This window comes from Babylonia areolata, chromosome 26, assembly GCF_041734735.1.
Source record: "Babylonia areolata isolate BAREFJ2019XMU chromosome 26, ASM4173473v1, whole genome shotgun sequence".
In the NCBI taxonomy this organism is placed as follows: Eukaryota; Metazoa; Mollusca; class Gastropoda; order Neogastropoda; family Buccinidae; genus Babylonia; species Babylonia areolata.
In genome coordinates this window covers 8,713,276-8,740,775 of record NC_134901.1, presented here as the reverse complement: position 1 = coordinate 8,740,775, position 27,500 = coordinate 8,713,276, and the positions used below count along the sequence as shown (strand labels likewise).

Here is a 27,500-nt window from a genome sequence, read left to right as displayed (position 1 = left end):
GTGTATGGGAGCCATGTGCTGCGAGCATTGCTGGAAGCAACAAGTGGGGTGTCTGTGGCGCATGAACTGAAGAAGAGCCAGAAGTCTGGCCATGGTTCTCATTCCAGGAAAGGTGAGGAGATTTGTTTTAATCATTTTTAAACAGTCTTAATCCTTCGTTATAGACTAGAGCTAAGAGATTAAATGTTCCTTAGACTGAACGCACACAGTGACACACACTCACACACACACACACACACACACTTGCACGCGCGCACACACACACACACACATACACTTTCTTACTCACATGCCCATAGCATGCATTTCACTACCCCCAGTGTTTTTTTGTGTGTGTATTTTTTTCCTTGTCCAGTATCAGTTACACAGTTATACTAGTTATACTCTGATAGTAAAAAAAAACAACAACATTAAATTAGAGAAAGAAAGACAGAAGATTCATTACAACAATAGAAGTAATACCAGCTGAAGGTGATGGTCAGAAATCTTTAGTTCATAAAGTACCCTGTGATTTGGTCTGGAATTATATTACTTTAGTGAAACACTGAAACTAGTGAAGGTGATGTGTAGATGGCAGGTCACTCTGTCTTTGTTTCTGCACATTTCTATTCAGAATGCCAAATCCCCCCCCCCCCCCCCCCCCCCCAAAAAAAAGGGGGTAAACTGCTGCAATAGCACTTTTCTTGGACCTCCCCTTCCCCCCCCCCCCTAATTTTGGATGTGTTACTGATGTGGTTAAACAAAGGTTTTATTGAAAAATAGCAAAAACTTCAATTTTGAAGAATTGATGGACATAATTATAATAAGTAAATTATATCTCTGCTTCTCGTGATCATATGTTGGCGGTGTACGCCTATCACAATCACTACAAAATTATACTGATCAATCTTTCAGGTATATGACTTTGAACAAATAACGAAATATGCATTCATAAATGCATAGAGCACTCTGGGTCATCAGTTTTAATCAACTGAAACAGTGAGAAGTGGAATGAAGGTCCCTGAAACTGGTGGTGGACTTAACTGTTTTTCTATTATTAATACGATCTCTTTGGAATAGAAGCAAATATCTATCTGCTTTTCTCTTAATATAATTTTTAGAATACAATTCAAACTTTACTTTTTAGGACTGTTGCTATGATTACTGTGCATGGAACCAGACACATATCATCATCATCATCATCATGTCTCACACAAATATAGCACAGTACTTGTAAGGAATATTGAGTATTCTGTTTTTTATTCACATTTTTACATATATTTATTATTGTATAAATTGTAAAATATACACTAAAGGCGTAAAGCTACAGCACCTTGCAAGATTGATGCCACATAAATCAATCTGGTGTTATCTCAGTCACTAGATTGGTGAAACTGAAACTGAAACCTGCCAGATTTTGATCCATTGATGTCCCCCAGTGCAGTGCAAATTCTGTGAAATGTTTACAAGGAATTAGGAGAGGGTACCATGATGTATGCATGCATATAATGTGTGTGTGTGTGTGTGTGTGTGTGTGTGTGTGTGCATACATGTATGAACAGCATGGATTTAACTAAACAGGTTGTCTCCTGGAGTTAGAATGTCTAGTATAAAAATGATTTTTAGTATGGTACTTGATAGTATTGTTGTCTTGAAGTTGAATGCTTTTTACAATTTGAGACTTTCAAATGTGATATTATACTGATAATCATAATGTTTTCTTGATTTAAGGTCAAAGACTGTACAACTCCAAGTACAGAGGCTTATTTGATGTCCTTGACATATTTAACTAGGACAAAGATCCAGATGCAGTTTACTGTTAATTTTGTTGCAGATGATTGTAAAAAATTTTGAACAGTTGACATTTTGACATGATAGTTGATAATAATTATTGTTGTTCTACAGATCTGCCAGTTCAGACACAGAAGCGAAAACCGCCTGAGACGTTCAAGGCCGTCTTTGACAAATACTCAAAGAGGCTGTTTCGTGTTTGTGATTATGAAGGTGAATATTCATGTAGCGTATGTACACAGAGATGTTTACTTTTAACCCCTTGAGTGCTGCGGGATGGACATTTCCGTTCCCTTCTGGTGCGCAAAAAAAAGTGCCCCGGGATGGAATTATCCTACAGCATCATTCGATTCATAGTAGAAATTTTCCTGTAACAGAATCTTTAATTTCCTGAGAAATTGTAATTATTGGATAGTATTTTCATTAAAAAATTTTCCTTTCGTAAAAACATAGTTTATATACTTTCTGAACAGTTTGCATGCAACTTGCAAGAATAAGAATAAAAATAAAACAAAAATAAAATGATTATTCTGTGATCAGACATACCTCAGTCAGTCAGTGACAAATAGTGTGAATGAGCGTGAAATAGGCTTTGCAATGAAAGGGTTGATAATGCCAAAGATGGTATTAGGTTAAGGTCGTGAGTTGTCAAGGTTGTTGTGCTAAAAAAAAAAAAAAAAATCAAAAAAAAAATCATGAACTTACATTTCCTTCTGTAGCATACTTTGGAGAATGGATGAATACACATGCACAGAGCACTCAACCATATCCAGGTCATCACTTAAATCTCCAAGGAAACAATGAAAGTGGGGTGAAGGTCGTGAAAATGTGGAGATGGATTAATTTTTTTTCCTCGGATTCAATCTCTCAGGAATTGGAGCGAAAATGAATACTACTCAAACTTTATATTTAGGACTGTTGCCATGATTACTGTGCTTGGAATATGTGCACATTTTTTTTTTACCCTGTATTGACAGACTTTCAGAGACAGACTGGGCTGGTATATTTGCCAGTCTTTCTTTGGTTGAAAACTTCTTGAAATTTTGGTTGCCTGGGTTTGAGAAACACCAAAGATACTGTATTATCAGGGGAAAAAAAAAGAGTTTATCAAAATGTGCGAATCACTGAATCAGATGTCATAAATGCAAGAAATTGTTTGACTCAAGGTTTAGGCTCGTGTGGAACAGGGTCCGTCTCTTTTCTGATGACCAGACACAAATCATCATGTCTCATGCAAATAAAGCACAACACTTGGAGGAAATATTAAGTATTCTGTCTCCTTCACTTTTTTTTATATTTTTTACATAGATTATAAAAGTAAAACAAACACAAAATTGACAGTTCTAAGCTTGCAAGACTGATGCCACATAAATCACTGTGAAACCTGCCACATGCGTGCGTGCACACACACAGACATATACTCACACACTCACACTCACAGTCACACTCACTCACACACAGCACACAACACACACCACACATACACATGGATACACACGCACGCACGCACGCACGCACGCACACACACAACTGTCATCATTAACTTCCCTCTGGTGCAACAACAGTGTTCAAGACCACTGTGCACCCTTGAGGGGCTGGTTACCTTTAGGGACCACCCCAATGCCCATACCCAATACCCTGTTGGCTGAGAGGATGGGGATGTAACTTGGGCAAAACACTGTCTGCCTTAATCAAATTCTAGCCAGGATAGTTGGAACAGCAGTTTCCTCCTACGCTTTTCTGATGGACACACACATACCAATCGTTCTGTTTTTGTCTTATTTTGTGGCCTCATTTGTATGCAAGGTTATAGAGCACCTGCTTTTTTTATTGCTATTTTTTTTCTCTTCTTTTTTTTTTCTTTTTTTAAAAAAGTGTTTTACTGCTTTACATGCCTTCTTCATTGGCAAAAAAAAAAAAAAAAAAAAAAAAGGTTTTTTTTTTCCACACTATCTTTTTCATGAATCCTCATTTTCAGTAGTTCCAATAGCACTCAAATTAGTATTGTTACGATAGTGGTGACAAAATCATAAAATAGAAATGTATGCTGAATTTAATGAAGAAATAAATAAGATAATGAATACCTAACGTTCTGACTGCAGTTCACCTCAAAGACCCCTTGTTCAGCCTGCTCTTGCAGGCAGTGCTGATGATCCTGCACAAAGCAGACCCCGAGCTGTGCCACGCCCACTGCCAGACCATCCTTCAGAGAGTCGCTGACTCCTGCCCCCGGACAGAAGACAATGAGGAGAGGTGAGATGGTGTGATTGGAGTGATGCTGGGTAGTTGGTGACCTGTTGACTGTCGTTCTTAACTCGTTCCACCCCTGCAGCCACATGTCTGTTACATCTCCCCTGGACCAGCACTGCATGAGCCCACTGCAGAAAAAAAACAGGGTGGTTCACTAAAACAGCGACAGACGCAATAGCCGAGTGGTTAAAGCATTGGACTGTCAATCTGAGGGTCCCGGGTTCGAATCACGGTGACGGCGTCTGGTGGGTGAAGGGTGGAGATTTTTACGATCTCCCAGGTCAACATATGTGCAGACCTGCAAGTGCCTGAACCCCCTTCGTGTGTATATGCAAGCAGAAGATCAAATACGCACGTTAAAGATCCTGTAATCCACATCAGCGTTCGGTGGGTTATGGACACAAGAACATACCCAGCATGCACACCCCCGAAAAACGGAGTATGGCTGCCTACATGGTGGGGTAAAAACGGTCATACACGTAAAAGCCCATTCGTGTGCATACGAGTGAACGTGGGAGTTGCAGCCCACGAACGCAGAAGAAGAAGAAGACAGCGAAAATCGATGGAGATTTGTTGATTTTAGCGATCAAACAAAGCTTCGTTTTCATGCTTCCAGAATCCATAAACGGTTCAATTTAGAATGCCAACTGTACCAAACAGGAATCGATGAAATTAGAATAGTGTGTTGGTACGAGAATACTCGTATCTGGTTGTAAGGGGGAAGTAATCATGGTACGAGTCAACTTGTGCCTGGAGTAGAATGAGTTAAGGTCAAGTTGTTCAGGACTGCAATCTTTATCCAAAGAATTATGTAAGTTGGGGTAGTTTGATACTGATACTTATAAAGTGCCTAACCTCTGAAACCAAACTCAAAGTACCTTACAAACACAGAGTCATTTGCACAACAAGCTGCCTACCTGGTAAGAACTGACTGACAGCTGCCTTTAGGTGCTCATCTTTCATTTCTTGTGTCATTCAGTCATTTTTCAGTTACATACATGTGTGCGCGTGCACACACACACACACACACTCATTCACACACAGAGGTATTTTCAGCAGTGAACCTAAACTAGATCTTGTTCTTCTGTGTGAACTCCTAGTGTTCACTCATATTAGGGAGTGGTTCACTCATATTAGGGAGTGGTTCACTCATATTAGGGAGTGGGGTTTGACTTATGTCAAAAGAGGGCGCTAGTCAGGGGAGGTTACCTACTTCTGGGAGGTTATCGGCCGTAGATTCTTATGTTTTCTCTGCATAGGTGGATAGTAGTTTGCACAGGACAGGAATGTCAGACCCCTGCTGGAGTCTGCACTAGTGGGTCACGGTAAGTATGTTATTTAAACGTAATTTTAGGAAGAAAATTTCCTTTAGTTTGTTTGTTTGTTTTTATCTCTCTTTTTTTTATCTTTTCTTTTTTTTCTTTTTTTTTTAATCCATACATTTATTCATTTGTTTATCCATTTTGTTGTTGTTGTTGTTTTTTAAGTTAAACCAGACATAAAAAAATGAAAGAAGCCAGGAGCTTTCAATGTTGTTAATATTTGTACACAATGATAAAGTACAGCAACTTTGTGGGCATCTTTCACAAGAAAAGGCCACTCAACTTTGCTGTTACTAATACTACAGTGTGTGTCACCAGCATTCAAGACATGGCCCAGCACTGATAGGTTTTGCTGTTACTAACACTACAGTGTGTGTCACCAGCATTCCAGACATGGCCCAGGACACGGCTGGCTCTCACCTGCTGGAGGTGATTTTCCAGCTGAGCAGGAAGGACCTGATGTGTCACACCTTCAGTTCCCTGCTGCAAGGCAGGCTGCTGTACTACGCCATCCACCCCACGGGGAACCATGTCCTGCAGAGATTCATCTCCTCCCTCCAGGACCGCGACCTGGTGAGATGGAGGGTTGATTGATAGTTATAGTTCGTTTATCTATTTATATAGTCTGTGTATCTGTGATAATGATATTAGACTGAAAATAAATGACATACAATCGAGCTACATAATTATGTGACCTGGTTGGAGACATAATTTGACAAAAAACAAGAACACCAGAGAATCAACAGACAGGCAGAAAATACAAAAAAAAAACTTAGCCGTATGAAGAGCACAGGAACAGGAGTCATGATGGCTGCCGGAAAAAGAGGGCGCTAGCTAGCGGGACAAAGGGGAGGTTACCTACTTCCGGGAGGTTATCGGCCGTAGTTGCTTTCGTTTTCTCCGCATAGGCGGATAGTAGTTTGCACACGACAAGAATGTCAGACCCCTGCCGGAGTCTGCACTAGTTGGGTCACGGTAAGTATGCTATTTAAACGTAATTTTAGATAGAAAATTTCCTATTGTTATCATTATTTCTATCATCATGATTATTGTTATCATTACTTAGAAATCATGATTTCTGAAAATCAATGGCAGAGGAAGAACTGTTCAACTGAAAAGGGGGCGGTTGAGGGGGTGGGGATGGGGACTGAGGAAGGAAGAGAGAGAGAGAACAGACAGCAGATAAATACACAATACACAAACTTTATTGTCTATACTTTGGTACATAGATTTTCTTTTTGGCAGCGGCACATGTCCAACATAAGAAGAAAACAAGAAACAAATAAAATGAATAGAAAATAAAAAGATAAATTAAATGGCACCAAATGGAAATAGCTATATATACAAATATACAGATTACTGAAATTTACGTGCCTCTCCATTTCAGTCAGCCAAACCGCATTGCTCATCTTCACACACACACACACACACACACACACACACACACACACACACACACACCACGCGCACACACACGCACACATACACTATCTCTCTTCTTCTCTCTCTCTCTCTGTCTCTCTCTTCACAAAATATGCAATTACAAAGATCATAGTTCATTTAAAAATCAAATATCACCAGAGTTATACCAGAATTAAACCAAAAAGCAGCACTTCCATAGTTCACAAAGAGGCATCACAGAAGAACAACTTTCATTCATTCATACTAAGAATGGACCAGATGGACCAAACTCTTAATTGAGCGCTGTACAAACATGGAGTCATTTACACGGCATCTGCCTACCTGGACGGGGCCGACTGAAAGGCGTTCATTCGTTTCCTCTGTCATTGTGTCTGGCTTTCAGTCACGGGCATACAATACATACACAATACTATGTAATACTGATTCTGTTATTGGTATTATTATTGTTAGTAGTACTAGTACTAGTAGTAGTATACTAAGTAGTGATATGAAGAGGACAGACTTGTTTTCCCCAGATGGAGAAGCTGTTTGAAGAGCTGTCCAAGCTGTTTGTTTTCCCCAGATGGAGAAGCTGTTTGAAGAGCTGTCCAAGCTGTTTGTTTTCCCTAGATGGAGAAGCTGTTTGAAGAGCTGTCGAAGATGTTTGTTTTCCCCAGATGGAGAAGCTGTTTGAAGAGCTGTCCAAGCTGTTTGTTTTCCCCAGATGGAGAAGCTGTTTGAAGAGCTGTCAAAGCTGTTTGTTTTCCCCAGATGGAGAAGCTGTTCGAAGAGCTGTCAAAGCTGTTTGTTTTCCCTAGATGGAGAAGCTGTTTGAAGAGCTGTCAATGCTGTTTGTTTTCCCCAGATGGAGAAGCTGTTTGAAGAGCTGTCCAAGCTGTTTGATTTCCCTAGATGGAGAAGCTGTTTGAAAAGCTGTCGAAGATGTTTGTTTTCCCGAGATGGAGAAGCTGTTTGAAGAGCTGTCGAAGCTGTTTGTTTTCCCCAGATGGAGAAGCTGTTTGAAGAGCTGTCCAAGCTGTTTGATTTCCCTAGATGGAGAAGCTGTTTGAAGAGCTGTCGAAGATGTTTGTTTTCCCCAGATGGAGAAGCTGTTTGAAGAGCTGTCCAAGCTGTTTGTTTTCCCCAGATGGAGAAGCTGTTTGAAGAGCTGTCCAGGCTGTTTGTTTTCCCTAGATGGAGAAGCTGTTTGAAGAGCTGTCAAAGCTGTTTGTTTTCCCCAGATGGAGAAGCTGTTTGAAGAGCTGTCAAAGCTGTTTGATTTCCCCAGATGGAGAAGCTGTTTGAAGAGCTGTCGAAGATGTTTGTTTTCCCCAGATGGAGAAGCTGTTTGAAGAGCTGTCGAAGCTGTTTGTTTTCCCCAGATGGAGAAGCTGTTTGAAGAGCTGTCGAAACACCTAGAGGACGTGCTGGCCGTGGGGTACTTTGGTCTGGTCACCAGTCTGGCTGAGGGATGTCGGCGACTGCGTGTCAGACAGGATGACTTCATCATGGTGAGGGTGTTCTGTGTGTGTGTGTGTGTGTGTGTGTGTGTGTGAGTGTGTGTGCGTGTATGTGTGTGTGTATGTGTGTGTGTGAGTGTGTGTGTGTGTGTGTGTTTGTGTGTGTGTGTGTGTGTGTGTGTGTGTGTGAGTGTGTGTGTGTGTGTGTGTGTGTGTGTGAGTGTGTGTGTGTGTGTGTGTGTGAGTGTGTGTGTGTGTGTGTGTGTATGTGTGTGTGTGTGTGTGTGTGTGTCTGTGTGTGTGTCTGTGTATGTGTGATATGGTCTGACATCATAAATGGCATTGAATGTTGAAATCCACCAGGATGTCAGATTAAAACTTGTCCATCCGGCATAAAAATATTGAGTCAAACTCACAAAACCAGCTGAAGCTTCCAATTTTTTTTTTTTTTCTTTTTTATAAGTACCACTGGACAGTCACTTGTGTGCCTTAATTGTCTGTGGGCTGTGTCAACTCTCTGACAGAATCCTGCATTGTGTCTGTGCTGTTACACACTCAGATGCCTGAATTATGTCTGTGCTTCTTTTTTTCCCCAGTTTTTTTTTTTCTTTATGATTTATTCCAAATGTCTGCAAAAATACAGTCAAAATGGAGGGAAACAAGACAGCAACAACAGCTACTCCACCTCCAAAGAAAAACCCATAAAAAAAAACCCCAACAAATGCAAACATCAAGACCATAAAAAAAAATTTTTTTAAAAAAGGATAAAAATTTTGGAATTCCTCTGTTCATTCTTTTATCGGCAAGTGATATCGTCTGTGATTGGATTAGTATTACAAAGCTCCATCATATGGGTTAAAGGTCAACCATGAGCAAAAGCAGTATCATTCATAATACATTGAAAATGTGGATATTTATCTGTCAGAGAAAGGTGGTTGTAATTGTCTGTCGTGCTGCAGATTCTGACAGAAGTCATAGATGTGATTGTCTGTTGTGTTGCAGATTCTGACAGAAGTCTTAGATGTGATTGTCTGTAGTATAGCAGATTCTGATAGGTCTTAGAATATATGTGATTGTCTGCAATGCTGCAGATTCAGACAGAAGTCTTTGATGTGATTGTAGTGTTGCAGATTCAGATAGAAGTCTTAGATGTAATTGTGTGCAGTGTGACAGATTCTGATAGAAGTCTTAGACACAACATTCTGTAGTGTAGCAGATTCTGATAGAAGTCTTAGATGCAACTGTCTGTAGTACAACTGATTCTGATAGGTCTTAGAATACATGTGATTGTCTGTAGTGCTGCAGATTCTGACCGAAGTCTTAGATGTGATTGTAGCGCTGCAGATTCTGACAGAAGTCTTAGATGTGATTGTAGTGCCGCAGATTCTGACAGAAGTCTTAGATGTGATTGTAGCGCTGCAGATTCTGACAGAAGTCTGAATACTGTCTGTCTTGTTGCAGACTTTGATGGAAGCTTTCCACTGCAAAGAGCCCCAGGAGAGGCAGAAGTCGCTGATGAAGCTGATCATCACGTTCACCGCCTACGAAGTTTTCTTCTCTCAGGAGGAGGGCAAGGACAAGCCTGCTGAAGGAGCACAGGTGAGGCGCTGGATTATTGTTACTACTATGGCTATTACTATAATTATCATCATCATTATTACTACTATAACTATAATCATCATCATTATTTCTGCTATGACTATTACTATAATTATCATCATCATTATTACCACTACTATAACTATTACTATAATTATCATCATTATTACTACTATGACTATTGTTATAATTATCATCATCATTATTACTACTATGACTATTACTATAATTATCATCATCATTATTACTGCTGTGACTATTATTATAATTATCATAATTATTACAGCAATGGCTATTACTATAATTATCATCATCATTATTACTGCTATGACTATTACTATAATTATCATCATCATTATTACTGCTATAACTATTACTATGATTATCATCATTATTACTACTATGACTATCACTAATTATCATCATCATTATTACCACTATAAGTATTACTATAATTATCATCATCATTATTACTACTATGACTATATCATTATTACTGCTATAACTATTACTATAATTATCATCATCATTATTGCCACTACTATAACTATTACTATAATTATCATCATTATTACTACGATGACTGTTGTTATAATTATCATCATCATTATTACTACTATGACTGTTGTTATAATTATCATCATCATTGTTACTACTATGACTATTACTATAATAATCATCATCATTATTTCTACTGTAACTATTACTATAATTATCATCATCATCATCATCATCATCACTGTTATCATGACCATCGTTTTCACACCCCAGGCCCACTCGGTGTGCTGAATTATTATTACTTCTTCCTCTTCTTCGTTCGTGGGCTGCAACGCCCACATTCACTCATATGTACACGAGCGGGCTTTCACGTGTATGACCGTTTTTACCTCGATATGTAGGCAGCCATACTCCGTTTTCAGGGGTACTATTACTAAAATTATCATCATCATCACCTTTATTATGACCATCACTTCCACACCCAGTGCTGAAAGTCCCACCCAAGGTGCTGAATTATTATTGCTACTGTAACCAGTAAACTGTATAATCGTCAATTAATTGCAATGTTTTTAAAAGCGAATATGTGAAATGCTTTTATTTGAGAACATATGTTTATTACTCTTGTTTAATCAAGTTATCCGTGTGTGTGGGGTGGGTGGTGGGGAGGGGGGATGCGGTGCGGGTGTGTGCTGATTATCTGGTTGTGGTTTTCCGCAATTCATCTTTATTCTTATCTTATCTGTCTATTATAATCAATGTGCAGTATAGTAGGCTATGTTTATAATTATATTCAAATAATGTTTCTTAATTCTTTCTGTTTTTACATTAAGAATACTAGTTATTACCTGCAGTGTGTGGATGTATGTATGAAACGATGTATGTGATATTTTTTACATTTGTATCTTCGTGATATTTGTAGGGGCTGTTGTTGGCTTTTACAGTTATGGTCCCCATGTTGTTTACTTGTTTATGTTGTGATGATGCACCTGACCAAATTTCTCCAGTTGGAGATAATAAAGTTATTCTTATCTTATCTTATCTTATCTTGTCATCATTATCATCACTGTTACCGTGACCACTGTTTCCACACCCCAGGACCCTGCACTCAAAGGCCCACTCAACATGCACGGATCACGGCTGGTCCAGGAGCTGCTGCAGTTCCAGAAACCGAAGCACGCGGCGCTGGGGCTGTTGGACTTCACACCTGCCGACCTGCAGGTGCTCTGCTGTGACCCCGCGGGGAGCCACGTGGTGGACGTCTTCTTCTCCAGCCCCTCCATCCTGGAGAAGAACCGTGACATCTTCCTCAGGAAGCTGAAGGTAAGGAAGGAAGGAAGGAACTTGGTCTGTGTGTTACCCACGGGTGGGACTTTCTGGATGGAGCAAGGTTTCCAGGTTCAAAACCTCAGTTTAAACAATTTTTTTTCAGTCAATTTAGTTTGGTTCATTTGATAAATGTTGTCCTCTGGCAAACGTACGTAGAAGAAATCCATTCTGACAGGTACACTGTATTTGTATGCATGCACTTATGACCTGACCAGTGCATTTGGTTACGCATCTGCCTAGTGAATGTGGTGTAGCATGTCTGGATATGTTCAAACACAGTGACGCCTCATTCATTTCCCGCACACCACACCACACTGACACATCCTTAAAGAAACTGAAACTGAAACATGTATTCATTCCCTGCACACCGCATCGCAGTGACACATCCTTAAAGAAACTGAAACTGAAACATGTATTCATTCCCCGCACACCGCATCGCAGTGACACATCCTTAAAGAAACTGAAACATGTATTCATTCCCTGCACACCGCATCGCAGTGACACATCCTTAAAGAAACTGAAACTGAAACATGTATTCATTCCCTGCACACCGCATCGCGGTGACACACCCTTAAAGAAACTGAAACTGAAGCATGTATTAATTCCCTGCACACCGCATCGCAGGGTCTTCTCCTGGAGGTGGCCTGCACGAAGAACGGCAGCCGCTGCCTGGAGAGCGTGTGGGGCAACCTCAGCCTGGCCCAGCGCACAGGACTGGCCAAGGAGCTGGCCGACAGTGAGCGTCTTCGCAATGACCGCTTCGGCCACTTCCTGCATCGCAGCTTCCAGCTGGCGCTGTTTGCCACCAACCGCCAGCGCTGGCAGGAGCAGCAAGGGGCGCTGGCCAAACGGAAGCGGATGATGAAGGAGCTTCTGCACAAAACTGCCGGTGAGTGATAATGATAATAGAAATTATTATATATAAAAAAATAAAAAAATGCAGGCTTATGTATCACAGTACCCCCATCTCAGATGGGGGCTCACTGCTCTTTACAATAAAATATACAAATCTAAGACTAACTGACGTAAAATATGTACAAAATCAACACAGTCTCACATGACATTGGCTGAAATATACATTTGTCAGACTCAGTGTCATAAAATGAGAATAATATATTATTATGTGGCGCAAACTCTCCATACCAATGGGCTCTGATGCTTACCTTACATGAAACAATACATGTACACAAGCATACAAGAGTACATGATGACTTAGAAGATAAAAATCTATACACATCAAGATAATGATACAATTGCAAATATGATCACATAGAAAAGCACATAATATACCATTCACATGTACACACATGCATATGCTTGTGCACATACAAGAATACACACACACATATATATCTATATATAGATATATATGCACGCATATAACACACATAAACATCCACCCACAAGACACTGCATGAAGACCAACAGACCACAGATAGAGAAATAAAAGTTTGGGGAGAGTTACATAGGAGAGCTTGTTTACTCTTCTTCTTCTTCTTTGTTCGTGGGCTGCAACTCCCACGTTCACTCGTATATACACGAGTGGGCTTTTACGTGTATGACCGTTTTTACCCCGCCATGTAGGCAGCCATACTCCGCTTTCAGGGGTGTGGATGCTGGGTATGTACTTGTTTCCATAACCCACCGAACGCTGACGTGGATTACAGGATCTTTAACGTGCGTATTTGATCTTTTGCTTGCGTATACACACGAAGGGGGTTCAGGCACTAGCAGGTCTGCACATATGTTGACCTGGGAGATCGTAAAAATCTCCACCCTTTACCCACCAGGCGCCGTCATCGAGATTCGAACCCGGGACCCTCAGATTGAAAGTCCAACGCTTTAACCATTCGGCTATTGCGCCCGTCGCTTGTTTACTCAAAAATGGAAACTTGTACATGTTGTGAGAAAGTACCAAATTAAAAAAGGGTAAAAAGACTTGCATGAAAATGTGACTTTGGTAAATGAAAGAGGATGACAAAAGAGCTTTTGTATGAATGTGCGGGTGAGTGATTTGAGTTACAAAAGAGAAGCTTGTTGATGGAAAGTGCTAAAAAAGGGGGAAAAGTTTTTATAAAGTTATATCTATATCTGTAGGGCCTGTTCTCAGAGACCAAACTTCAAGTGCTTTACAAACATAGTCATTTGAACGACAGGCCGCCTACCTGGGTAGAGACATCTGAGAGTTGCCTGTAGGCACTCATCATTCATTTCCTGTTTCATTCAGTCAGGCTTCAGTCACGCATGCACACACACACACACACACACACACACATGTGCTTACTAGAGTGGATTTTACCGCAGAATTTTTGCCAGGGACAGCTCTCTCATTGCTATGGGTTCTTTTACGGGTTGTTTTTTTTTTTAAGTGCATGCTGCACATATAACCTTGGTTTATCATCTCATCAATCTGAATGAGCAGCATCCAGGAGAGTGTTGGATACAATTCAGCAACCTCAGCTTCTCCTGTTTCTGAGGTGGATCCTTTACCACAAAGCCACCTCTAGTTGGGAGAGTTACAAAGGATCCTGTCAAGTCGAAATCAGGAAAGTGTTGAAAAAAAAAAAAAAAAAAAAAAAAGAAGAAAAATAAAAAAAAACAAAAGACTTGAATGAAAACATGAATTTCAGAGAAACGTTCGAGGGTGGTGAAGAAATTTCTGCCCAGAACAGAAGTGATGATGTGGTCACATTATATCATCATGGAATGGAACATGACTTTGTTTGCTTTTTTAGACAAAACAGTGTGCAACCTGACACAAGCTCACAACACCGACATGTGTGTTTACACAAGTGCATATATATGTTTATATATATAAACACACACACACATGCATGTGTACAGTTATTACATGTGACATGCACATTGTGACATTCACACATACAGCACTTTTTTCTTCTTTTTTTTTTGTTTTGTTTTGTTTTGTTGGTTGTTAATAGGTTGAATGATAATTGATTGTTGTTCTGCATGTAAACAGTTCACTTTGTGAATGCATTTGAATGTTCCTTTTTGAGGAATACCTGGCACGCAACATGACGCATTTCTCTCACTGCGCTCTGATCCTGTGGACTGTCTGTATCATGTTTCAGAACCGCCAGCAAAGAAGAAAAAGAGGGAGGAGCCTGAAGACAGGGAGCAGGTATGCTTGCTGTGCTTGTGATGGTTATACTGACAATGCATGGCGTTCATATAGTGCGTTTCTCTGAGTTGATTTAGACTCTGTTACCCTGACAGTCGCCCGTTCACATGCAGCCACGCCCAGTTTCAGTTTCAGTAGCTCAAGGAGGCGTCACTGCGTTCTTCGGACAAATCCGTATACGCTACACGACATCTGCCAAGCAGATGCCTGACCAGCGGCGTAACCCAACGCGCTTTGTCAGGCCTTGAAAAAATATAATTAAATGAATAAACAAATAAATAAATAAAAATAGATAAATAAATAAATACATAAATAAAATAAGATAAAATAAATAAATACATAAAAAAGAACTACCACTAATAATAATATGTATAAGGCGCAAAAACTTGATGAAGTCAACTATAAGCATACAAAAAATTTTTTTTTTTAAAAATAAATATATATATATATAAATAACTAAATGACTAACTTGAAAAAAAAAAAAAATAATAATAATAATAAAATAAATAAATAAAATAAATAAAACACCCAGCAATGACCAACCACGCTCAGCCACACACAGACACACACCCATTAGCAGGAAACAGCTCAAAGTAACAGTGGAGAACAAAAAGGCAAAGATGCCTCACAGTGCATATGAGTTCTAGTGACAATAATGATGATAATGGATAGTACTTATATGATGCAAACTCCCCTTATTATAGTCTCTAAGCGTTTCACATGAAATGATAGATATACAATAGTGCATAATAACATACCTCTGAACATGAAAAAAAAAAAAAAACGACCCGAGTAATGTGTATCTGTATGAACCAAGACAACACTACAGATAGCAGATATGATCAATCGCACACACGCACACACACACACACACACACACAACACACACCAGACATCAGAATTGTCCACAGATCAGTGAATTTCTGAGGACTGGGGGACTGTCGACTGCAGTTTCGGCGCTTGAGCAACCAGGGATTCAATTTTTGTATGGAGCGCGATGTTATTCTCAAGTGGTATTCGTAAACAGCTTGCTCTGTTTTGCATATTTCCGATATTCTTAAACAGGCTTGTGCTGCTTTTGCGAACTTCCATCCATGGAAGTATATAAGTGGACCAAGATTTTTTTTTTTTTTTTTTTTTTTTTGCTGTATCTGCATTTGTCAACAAATATGATTCCTTCTCTTCTATTTATCTTTTTTTATTTTTTTTTTCATATGTTTGCTTTTATCGTTGCAACTTTGTTATTTCTGTTCTCCTTTAGTTTCTTTCTTTTTCCTACATTTGCTTTTGTCAGCAAATATGATGATTTCTTTTCTTCTTTTTCTTTCTTTCTTTTTCTTGTGTTTTCATTCGTCAGCAAACATGATTTCTTCTCTTTCTTTTTTTGTCTTTTTTTTTTATATTTGCTTTTGTCAACAAACATGATGATTTTTTTTCTTTTTTTGTATTTGCTTTTGCCAACATGCATGATGATGTCTTTATGATGTCCTTAGTTTGTTTTTTTTTCTTATATATCAGCTTTTATCAGTATTCTTTTTATTTCTTATTTCATTGTGAATTTTATTTTTATGGCATTGCTTTTTTTGTTCTCAAGGCCTGGTAAGCACGTTGGGTTTGTGTGAAGGACAGCCAGTCGCTGCTGTTATTGTTTTTTGTTGTTGTTTTTCGTTTTGTGTGTGTGTGCTTAACTCACTCAGTACGGCCTGTCCTCTCTTCTCCTCTACACAGACCCCTCGGATGTCCAGTGGGTGTCTGAATGACCCAACCTTTAGCTTCCGTTGTCAGAACTGTGGTATTCTTTGTCAACATTCACCTCTTCAGTATAAGAGCGTTCCGCTTGCAATATTTTGATGATGGTAATTGGGATGAAACGCTGTTAACGTCGTCTCTTTCGCCGTTCGTATGGAGAGAGTTAAAGATTCTTTATTTTTTTATTTAATTTTTAACTCACTTTTGTAAATAAAGTGAGTCTGTGTTTTAACCTGGTGTTTGGTTGTCTGTGTGTGTGTGTGTGTGTATGTGTGTCCATAGTAAACTTTAACATTGCCATTTTCTCTGGAAATACTTTGCCAGAACCAAATTTGGCTTAAGCATAGTATGAAAACAAGTCTTCACAGTCATACCAATAATAGGTTGTAAGTCACTCGAATTGAGCAGTATTTCAGTATTATTAACAGTTTTATTTCGTTAAGGTGTGTTCCAAAATCCGAAAATTCTAAAAACCACTTTCCAACTGACTTGCTGGAAGGAAGGTTGTGTTTGGTGAGAAGACATGACCTCGTTTTTCTTGTTCACAATTAAAAGGAAATAAATACAAATTCTGGACAGAACAGAACACATACAGTGAAATTAACTACACCATCAGCGTGTTTACTGTATATCAATATACTAAATCGGACACTGAATTAACTGGAATGAACATAAAAGAAAAATTTTATCAATCGTTTCTTCCGCAGCTTGTTGTCGACTTGTTCGTGCAGATCTAGAGATCTACCATGTGTTGCGATGTGCTGTGAAGCAATGGCAACGTCTCCTTTACCGCCGGAATAAAAGAATAATCGGGACATGATAAAACACACACAAAAAATACCATTGATTTAAAGGGTGCTATTACATCCAATACAATCGCATCTATTTATCGCAGGAAGAAAACGTCAACATTGCCTTCAGTATTAAATTCAGTAAAATGATGTCAGTTGCGCCGCAGTGGTTGGAATTAGTCTGCTTGCTTCGGAACTGAACATGCATGGGTTCGATCCCACTTGCATGCCCTTTGTTTTGGTTTGTTTTGTTTTTTCTCCCAAGCCTATTTTATATACATACATATATATATATATATATATATATATATTTTTGTTTGTTTGTTGTTTTTTTGTTGTTTTTTTTGTTATCATATTTAATATAGAACACTTTTTAACGAATTCTTAATCTTTTGTTGTTTTATTCTCCTCGTGATTCCTTTACCGGTTAGAGTGCGAAGCACAAGTGAGTCTTGAAGGCTTTGCCTCTTGTTTTTGTTTGTTTGATTGACAGCAGATATGGTGCAGCGTATATTGATCCATCCTGCATGCTTCTGACACCTCCCTGAAAGTGAATCTTTTTGTTTGTTTGTTTCGTTGTTTTTTTTTCCCAGAAAGAAGATGTGATTGAGGACAGCGTCACCGCTCTTTTCCTCCGGCAGAAGCGACAGCAGGACGCCAAACGCCTTGCTCCCTCCGCTCAGCCTCCAGAGACCCGCAGTGATGGAGAAGATGATGATGATGATGATGATGAAAGTCAGCGTCTTTCTCCCTTGTCCAGGCCAGACTCTGAGAAAACAGCAGCCACCCCGCCACAAGCGATGAAGAAGAAAAAGAAGAAGAAGAAGAAAAACAAAGACGTGAAAGCATTGTCATCAGTTGAGTTTTCAACAGAGGTTGATGGAAACAGACCGGACAGTACCGAAAAGAAGAAAAATAAAGAGGTGAAAGCTGTATCCGTAGAGTTTTCATCAGAGGGTGAAGGAAAGTTGCACCAAGACAGTGCAAAGAGCACAAAGAAATGTAAGAGAAAACACCAGGAGGCAGAGACCAGTCTCAAAGAAAAGGTGAAGAAGAAGATGAAAAAAGAAAAAAAAAAAGAGATCTAAACTTGTTAAATAAAAAATAAATGAGTCTTGTTCAATTATGTCATTGTAATACTGAGGGTGGGTGGGGTGGGGTGGGGTAGTGAATGAAATATGAATGTCTTTTATGATTGTGTCATTGTAATACCGAGGGAAGGGTGGGGGCTGGGGGCGTGGGGGTGTTCAAATAAATTGCGTGTTTGCATGATAATCTTGTATGATTGTAACATACATATTGAGATGGGGAAAGTGTGTAAATAAAGTATGTGTTAAATTGATCGAAACTGTGGCTTTGAAAATTTGATTCCAGCTTTTTCTTCTTTATATATGACAGTGGGGATAATTGTGTGCTTTCCAGCCTTTGATTAACAAATAGTAATGAGTGGTAACTCTCTCCATTCACAAAGTACTCAATTCAAGTGAATGCTGCCTATGCTACCAATTCAGCTAGCACACAGGTAAATGGAAGGTACAGTGGAACACACCCAGACACTTAGGTACACAATTTCAAGACAATGCTGCTTACTGTTTGTTCCACTGTATCTTATATTTGCCTGTGTGCAAGCATTCAGCTTGGTAGCATAAGCAGCATTGACTTGAAGTTGCGTATCTTGTGAATGGAGAGAGTTACCACTCTTTAATATTTGTTAATATTTCGTTCTCCTGGCCTATTTGTTTATTAATTTCAATTTCCAGCCTTCATTTTTGGTGGTGTGAGCGGCGGGCGCAATAGCCGAGTGGTTAAAGCGTTGGTCTGAGGGTCCCGGCGCCTGGTGGGTAAAGGGTGGAGATTTTTACGATCTCCCAGGTCAACCTATGTGCAAACCTGCTAGTGCCTGAACCCCCTTCGTGTGTATATGCAAGCAGAAGATCAAATACGCATGTTAAAGATCCTGTAATCCATGTCAGCGTTCGGTGGGTTATGGAAACAAGAACATACCCAGCATGCACACCCCCGAAAACGGAGTATGGCTGCCTACATGGCGGGGTAAAAACGGTCATACACATAAAAGCCCACTCGTGTGCATACGAGTGAATGCAGAAGAAGAAGAAGAAGGTGGTGTGAGCAGCAGCATTCACATATATGAACACATTCACGCGCACACTCGCGCGCGCACGCACACACACACACACACACACCCTCTGCCTCGCTGTTTCTCTGTCCCTCTCTTCTCCTGTCTAACTTCATGAATAGTGCAAGATATGAAAATGAAATGTAATCAAGCAAAATAAGATTCACTGTAACATCATTGACACAATCAGTATCATCGCTGGACAGTGCAAGTGTTGCGTGAAATAATGAGCACAAACAGTGAATACTCATGCAGACCAAACAATGAGCTTCAGTTTCAGTAGCTCAAGGAGGCGTCACTGCGTTCGGACAAATCCATATACGCTACACCACATCTGCCAAGCAGATGCCTGACCAGCAGCTTAACCCAACGCGCTTACCCGAACACCGGGTTAAAACATAGACTCACTTTGTTTACACAAGTGAGTCAAAAATACATAAAAAAGAACTACTACTACTATTAATAATATGTATAAGGCGCAAAAACTTGATGAAGTCAAATATAAGCGTACATTTTTTTTTTTTTTTTTTTTAAGTAGTAATAATATTAATAATAATAATAAATAAATTAAATAAGACAACAATGATGATAAATAAGCAAATAAATGTAAAACGTGGAGACACACATTCACACCCACATATGCATAACAGATATGCATCAAACATGCAGCTTCATAGATATGAAAGCACAGTCAAATACACATAAACGTACATGAGCCCCAACACACACACACACACACACACATTACCCTGCACCTCCTCTACCCCCTTCCTCCACACACTCATTTCTAGGCTACTGAGGGCAGATTGGCCACTCAGGGCCTGACAAGGAAGGAATTTTGATTAATGACATCTGTTTGGCAGATTGGTTGTATATGGATTTGTTTGAATGCCATGACACCTCCATGAGAAACTGAAACTGAAACTGAAACAGAGAGCTGAGGAGAGGAAGGGACAGAAGACAGGTTATGTGGGAGAGCATGTGTATGCACATGGAGGTTTTACAGAGTATGTGTGTGTGTGTGTGTGTGATTGTGCTCATATGTGTGTGTGTGTGTGTGTGTGTGATTGTGTGTCTGTGTCTGTATGTGTTGTCAAATGCAGTCAGCCGAGTGGATGTGGTAGAATCCCTTCTGTACACACACACACACACACACACACACACACACACACACACAATCAGTAACAGACTAGAATCACACTGGGGTGAAAGAAAAGAGAGTTGTCCACCGTCTTGAATTGATGGCTGCTCACCATACCGCGGTTAAGTCAAGGATCAGATGATGATACCATCACGTTTCCATCTCAGTTACAAATGAAATAACGGTTGCTCGAATTAAACACCAAGTCAAGATTTTTGACAGGTAGCGCTCTTGAGATGTAGCGATAAAATCAGTAGTGCTAAAGACACGCAGTGCTACTGAACGTAGTGTTAATAGCACGTAGCGTTGTTGATACTAATTGGCGCTAAAGATCGTAGTGATAATAGTAGATAGCCCTATTAGCATGCAGCGCTAATGACACGTTATTAATGCACATCCAAAAACGATAATAAACTTTGAAATATAGTTGTGACCTTCTCTCTCTGTCTCTCTCTGCCTCTGTCTTTGTCTCTGTCTGTCTGTCTGTCTCTCTCTCTCTCTCTGTCTCTCTCTCTAAACTACGAGCCCATCCCAGGTTGCTTTTTTTTTTCTTTTTCTTTTTTTTCTTCAAACTGGAAGAATGTCTTTGAGAAATGTTCCTCAGCCCAAAGTTACCGGGAGTTAATTTATAATTCTTAAGTTATTTAGTAACTGGGGTGTAGCCAACAGACCACTAGAATTCTGCTCAAAACAGCAGACGATCCACATATATCTTTCACTTTCTCCCTCTCACTCATTGTTCTCGTTTATTTTTGCTCGCCATTCTAGCTTGAGTCTTGACTAGACTGAGCGTAAATCTATCGGGAACCAGAAATCATTATGCAAGCAGCAGGATAAATAATCGCCACTCAATACCTCCTTACCCGCACTTGGCAAGGTTCCTGAATGGAGAATTTCCCAAAGGTTAAACCAAATCAGGTTATTTTAATCAGGGATGAAATACCTTGTACAGCGGAGGGAAGACAGAGTGATCTGGTCAAGAGTGGGACTGGGAGAACAAAGATTAATGTGAGGGGAGATGGGGGACGGAGGGGTGTGTGTGTGTGTGGAGGGGTGGGGGCGGGGGGTGGGGGGGGGGGGGAGGCGGTATGTTGGGCTAAAAATCCCCAGGTTGAGAAACTGCACACCGCACCAATATGCAGAAGAGCGCGCTGGTGGTGATCTTGAATTCCTGTGTCAAGAAAGGGGGAGGTAATAGAAATAGGAAGAAGAGGAAAGAAATCCAGGCTTCGCCAACCTGTCTCCATTTCTTTCTTTCTTTCTCGCACTGGGTGATCTTGAATTCCTAATCAAGAACTAGGGGGATAATAGAAATAATAATAATAATAAGAAGGAATTCCAGGCCTCGCCATGCTGTGTCTCCATTTCTTTCTTTCTTTCTTTCTTTCTCATTAACTCTCTCCATACGAACGGCGAAAGAGACGACGTTAACAGCGTTTCACCCCAGTTACCATCATCAAAATATTGCAAGCGGAAGGCTCTTATACTGAAGAGGTGAATGTTGACAAAGAATATCACTATTCTGACGACGGAAGCTAAAGGTTGGGTCATTCAGACACCCACTGGACATCCGAGGGGTCTGTGTAGAGGAGAAGAGAGGACTGGTCGTACTGAGTGAGTTAATGAGAAAAAAAAATCCATTATCGTAGTTTATGACTAGGTATACACACACGAGAATAAAGCTACTTTCTTGAAGGCTTCACAACGATTTTTCCCTCACTATGATAATTATTTCAAGGGGAAAAAACCCCTCATAATGTTTTCTGTTAAACGGGAGATGTGACCAAAACAACAACAACAACAACAACAACAACAAAAAAAAAAAAAAAAAAAAAAAAGAAAGAAGAAAGAAAAGAAAAAAAAGAAAAAAAAGATGAAGAAGAAACTAGTTTGAATAAATGACTGAGTAACTGTAATTTTGGGCGGAAAACATCTGTAGTTTAAATGCAGTTTTCAAGCTGTTCACAGTGCACGTAGTATCCTGAAAAATACGTTTGTGTTTCCAGAAAGAGGACAGTGGTTAACTATATACAATCTGCATAGTTTTAATCATTTCTTGATTTCTTTTTTTCCATTCCATGAATCATACCTGCTTTTACGAAATGGTCCCCTCATTTTTGTGAACACTGTGCCAATAATTGGTAATCCTGTAAGAGGCTGGAAGGACAGTATTAATTCAGAGCTTTATTCATGGATTTCAATTGATTTTTTTGTGTGTGTTTCAAGGGTGGGAAAGACATGCAAGACAAAAATTGATGTTATTATGAATTAGTTCACCTTTATTGGGTTTTTTTTTTTTTTTTTACCTATTTTTTTATGTATTCAGTTATTTTTCTTTCATTTTCGCGATGTCACTGCTCAAATTGAGACACTCAAATCCAAGCGAAAACAACTGATGCCGATGGTGACAGTCGTGGAATAAGTAGGAGCAGCAGCAGCAGTAGTAGTAGTAGTCGTAGTAATAGTACTGGTAGTAGTAGTGGCAGCAACAGCATTAGTAGTTGTAGTAGTCGTAGCAGCAGCAGCAGCAGCAGCAGTAGTAGTAGTAGCAGCAGCAGCAACAACAACAACAGCAGCAGCAGCAGTAGTAGTAGTAGTAACAGCAACAACAACAGCAGCAGCAGTAGTAGTAGTAGTAGTAGTAGCAGCAAGAACAACAGCAGCAGCAGTAGTAGTAGCAGCAGCAACAGCAACAACAGCAGCAGCAGCAGCAGTAGTAGTAGTAGTAGCAACAGCAGCAGCAGCAGTAGTAGTAGTAGTAGTAGCAGCAGCAACAACAGCAGCAGCAGCAGAAGTAGTAGTAGTAGTAGCAGCAGCAGCAACAACAGCAGCAGCAGTAGTAGTAGTAGTAGTAGCAGCAGCAGCAACAACAACAATAGCAGCAGCAACAGCAGTAGTAGTAGCTAGAAGTGCTGCTGCTGCCGCTGTTGCTGCTGCTGCTGCTGCTACTACTACTACTACTACTATAAAAAAAACGAATAAATAGCCAAAGATTCCTGAATCGTAAAATGTGGCTGTAACCAAAGCGGCCTTTTTGCCTCCATCAGAGAAGTTCACCACACCGATCAGTTCTGTAGATTTCTACACAAATTATGAAAGGTAACTATCAATTTGCGCAGCGATAGCGAGGGAGGCAGAGGCATATAATCACGATTTGTACTACTCAACATGAGGGAGTACGGTATCATTGATCATGCCCGGGATGCTCATATTCATGTTATCCAGACATGTCGAGGTGTCAGGAGGCTTTGCAAATTTGCATGTGGCCTCGACTCCGACCGAACGGAGGATGATGGTAGAATTCCTAACGGAATTCTTCGCGTAAGTTATCGATGCTTGGAGGGAGAGGAAGGAGTGGGCTTGAGATGGGTAGTGGGAGGGGAAGGAGGGGGTGTGGGAGGAAGGATTAGGGGCTCACACATAAGCACGCACACACACACACACATGTACGCACGCACGCACGGTACACACACACACACACACACACACACACACACACACACACACACAACGCACGCACGCACGCACGAACGCACGTACACACACACACACACACACACACACACACACACACACACACACAATGCAACTGTCGATTCGTGATCCCTCAAGACTCACGAATACACAACTACTGCTGTTGGTGCTCTTGTTGTGATATTACCACAGCCGTCTTTCTGTTAGCATTATTTTGACATCGAATCGTTTCCAGAATTCAAGATGGTGTCGCTCTGACGTGGGCACGAAAAGATCGATGTGGGCTTGCTTTTCTGCTTCTCAGTCTGGTGTATATATATCTAGGTGTTGATAAAGTACCCTTGTTTATGTGAGATATGAATTATTTGGAAGTGATATTGGTATTCGACTTTGTATCACTGGTTTAAAAGAATCGGTGTTGATAAAGTACTCTTGTTTATGTGAGATATGAATTATTTGGAAGTGATATTGGTATTCGACTTTGTATCATTGGTTTAAAAGAATCGGTGTTGATAAAGTACTCTTGTTTATGTGAAATATGAATTATTTGGAAGTGATATTGGTATTCGACTTTGTATCACTGGTTTAAAAGAATCGGTGTTGATAAAGTACTCTTGTTTATGTGAGATATGAATTATTTGGAAGTGATATTGGTATTCGACTTTGTATCATTGGTTTAAAAGAATCGGTGTTGATAAAGTACTCTTGTTTATGTGAGATATGAATTATTTGGAAGTGATATTGGTATTCGACTTTGTATCATTGGTTTAAAAGAATCTGTGGGGATCAAAACTGGTTGTGGTGGATGCGATCAGAAATGAAGAAGAAGAAGAATGATGAAGAAGAAAGAAAGAAAGAAGAGGAAGAAGAAGGAGAGGAGAAAAGAAAGAAAAAAAGATAGAAAGAAGAAGAAAGAAAGAAAGAAGAGGAAGGAGGAGAAGAGGAAGAAAAAAGGACGAAGAAGAAAGAGAAAGAAAGAAGAAGGAGAAAAAGAAGAAAGAAAGAAAGAAAGAAAGAAAGACGAAGAAAAAGGAGAGGAAGAAGAAAAAGAAGAAAAAGAAAGAAAAGAAGAAAGAAAGAAGAAGAATTCTAAGAAGAAGAAAGAAAGAAAGAAGAAGAAAGAAAGGAGAGGAAGAAGAAGAAGAAGAAGAGAAGAAAAAGAGGAAGAAGAAAAAAAAGAAGAAAGAAGGAAAGAAGAAGTAGGAGAAGAGGAAGAAAGAAGTAAAAAAAAAGAAAGAAGAAATGTACGCACACAGCGCTGAATCTAATCCAGACAAATCATCTTGTCAAAGGACTGGGATACATGAAGATATATGAGAAGCAAGTACGCAAACTTCCCCAAAAAGAACAAAGGGGGGGGGGGGGCGGGGGGGGGGGGGGAAAGAAAACAAAAGAAAGAAAGAAAGGAGAAAAAAAGTTAAAGGCATGAAAAGAAACAAAAAAAGGAAAGAGAGGGCACACAAAAATGGAGGCAGAAGGAACAACTCGCCATGTAATGCTCAGTCTACTTTATTAATAGTCAAAGAACGAACACCCTAAGATCACAGCATTGTTGTGGATGAACACACCAAAAACCCCAACACCACCAACAGTCCTCTTGTTTTTTTCTTTTTCTTTTTTTAAGATGTATATACAATTTCATCTATTTCTAACCACATTAATACCAGAAGTTTAAGGGTGGGGTGGGGGTGGGGGAATTGCACTAACACACACACACACACACACACACACACACACACACACACACACACACACATATATATATATATATATATATATATATATATATATATATATATATATATATATGAAGACAGACAGACACAGACAGACAGACAGACAGAGAGAATACACTCACACTGAACAACAAAAATATTCCAGTAACATTAACAGAAGTAAGCAGCCTATCACAACTATACACATATCGACTGATGAAAGTGCACTGGTATTGTTTTTTATGCAAATAAACAATATAATTTCATAAATGAATAACAAACAAAAATTCCCAGATGATTGAATGTTGTATGAAAGGGGAAAAAAACTAATCAACTGATTAATCAATCCAACAAAGAAACCAAAAAAAAAAAAAAAAGGGCCCAGAATTAATAAATGAATGAGTGAATGAACAAACAATACTTTCATATCAGAATAAAAGTGAACCGTCCTTAACAATTTCATTGAATAAATCATCATTCGAATAACTATACTGCAGAGGATGGGTTAAAAAGGTGACTTTTACACAGGGCAAACAACAACGACAACAACACATGCAATCAAATTCACAACAAACACAGTTCACCCATACACAACCAACACAGTTTAACAATCAGTTCACCAAATAATAATACAACTACATCAACCACGTGTATATTAATCTACCTACACAAAAAGGACACTATTTTCTCACAATTATGTACATGAAACATTGGAAGGCTCCAACAAACCAGAACATAAATTCCTAACCAGACATATTTGTCTCTTGACGCAGGAAATTTGAGAGTGTGGGTGACGAGAACGCTTTTCGACAACTGGCCTACAAATGTATGTTTTGTCCCATGCCAAAAGAGCGATTGGAAATCATAACAGCCCAAAAGAGCGGGTGTCTTTATGTGTACTTATTGGATGTAAGTGCTTCAGTGACCTGATTTTGGGGGCGTTTATTTGAAATATTTTGCACACACAGGAGCGGATCGCTATATATACCAGTTGTAATTTCAATCTGAGCATGGAACCTTCTCCGAGTGTTTCGCAAGCCGGTCATTGCTAAGTTTTAATGGAATTCAGTTGTACTGTACTGTATTGTACTGTATTGTATTGTATTGTATTGATTGTATTGCGTCGCGTTGCATTGTATTGCATTGTATTGTATTGTATAAATTTCTCTGTGAAATTCGAGCTGCTCTCCATGGAAAAACGCGTCGCTACTGTGCAGCCCCACCCCCAACCCCTATTTTCTGCTTGCAAATGTATGTGATTTTCATATCAGAGTGGACTTTCTTACAGAATTTTGACAGAGACAACACTTTTGTTGCCGTGGGTTCTTTTACGTGCGCCAAGTGCATGCTACCAGACCACCATTCAATGTCTAGTAGAGGGGGAGATAATACTACTAGCGAGTGTGGGATTCGATCCACTGGTCTAAAAATAGGTCAGTGGAATCGATCCCGTGGGCTCAGACTCTCTCGCGTCCTGTATATCCGGACGCTGATGTGTTTTAACCCTTTCACCGCCAGTTAATTTAGAGTGCAAAATTCCCTTGTGCTACAAACACAGAAAATATGGAGTCTAAGAATAGCAGGGGATTTCCCTTGTGATATGTAGAAAATATGGCCTATCCTACCACCGAACATAAAGAGCAGTAGGTTCATGGGTAACAGACCCATGATCTGGTCACCCTTCAGTGACATGGGTCCTCTACCTAGCTGCTGCATAAATGCGAGTTT

General features: G+C 39.7%; 1 protein-coding gene across 1 annotated transcript in view; it reads left to right on the top strand.

Moving 5' to 3' along the window:
• LOC143300384 (nucleolar protein 9-like) overlaps nucleotides 1-18,443 on the top strand; it is a 20,619-nt gene extending 2,176 nt beyond the window's left edge. Inside the window, exons 2-11 of the mRNA XM_076614006.1 lie at nucleotides 1-112; nucleotides 1,885-1,983; nucleotides 3,873-4,023; nucleotides 5,726-5,915; nucleotides 8,126-8,254; nucleotides 9,665-9,802; nucleotides 11,396-11,620; nucleotides 12,251-12,515; nucleotides 14,716-14,765; nucleotides 17,899-18,443. The exon at nucleotides 1-112 is cut by the window's left edge and continues 344 nt beyond it. Coding sequence (XP_076470121.1) covers nucleotides 1-112; nucleotides 1,885-1,983; nucleotides 3,873-4,023; nucleotides 5,726-5,915; nucleotides 8,126-8,254; nucleotides 9,665-9,802; nucleotides 11,396-11,620; nucleotides 12,251-12,515; nucleotides 14,716-14,765; nucleotides 17,899-18,393 — 1,854 coding nt within the window. The 3' untranslated portion in view covers nucleotides 18,394-18,443. The remainder of the gene's footprint in view (nucleotides 113-1,884; nucleotides 1,984-3,872; nucleotides 4,024-5,725; nucleotides 5,916-8,125; nucleotides 8,255-9,664; nucleotides 9,803-11,395; nucleotides 11,621-12,250; nucleotides 12,516-14,715; nucleotides 14,766-17,898) is intronic.
• The last annotated feature ends 9,057 nt before the right edge of the window (nucleotides 18,444-27,500 follow it).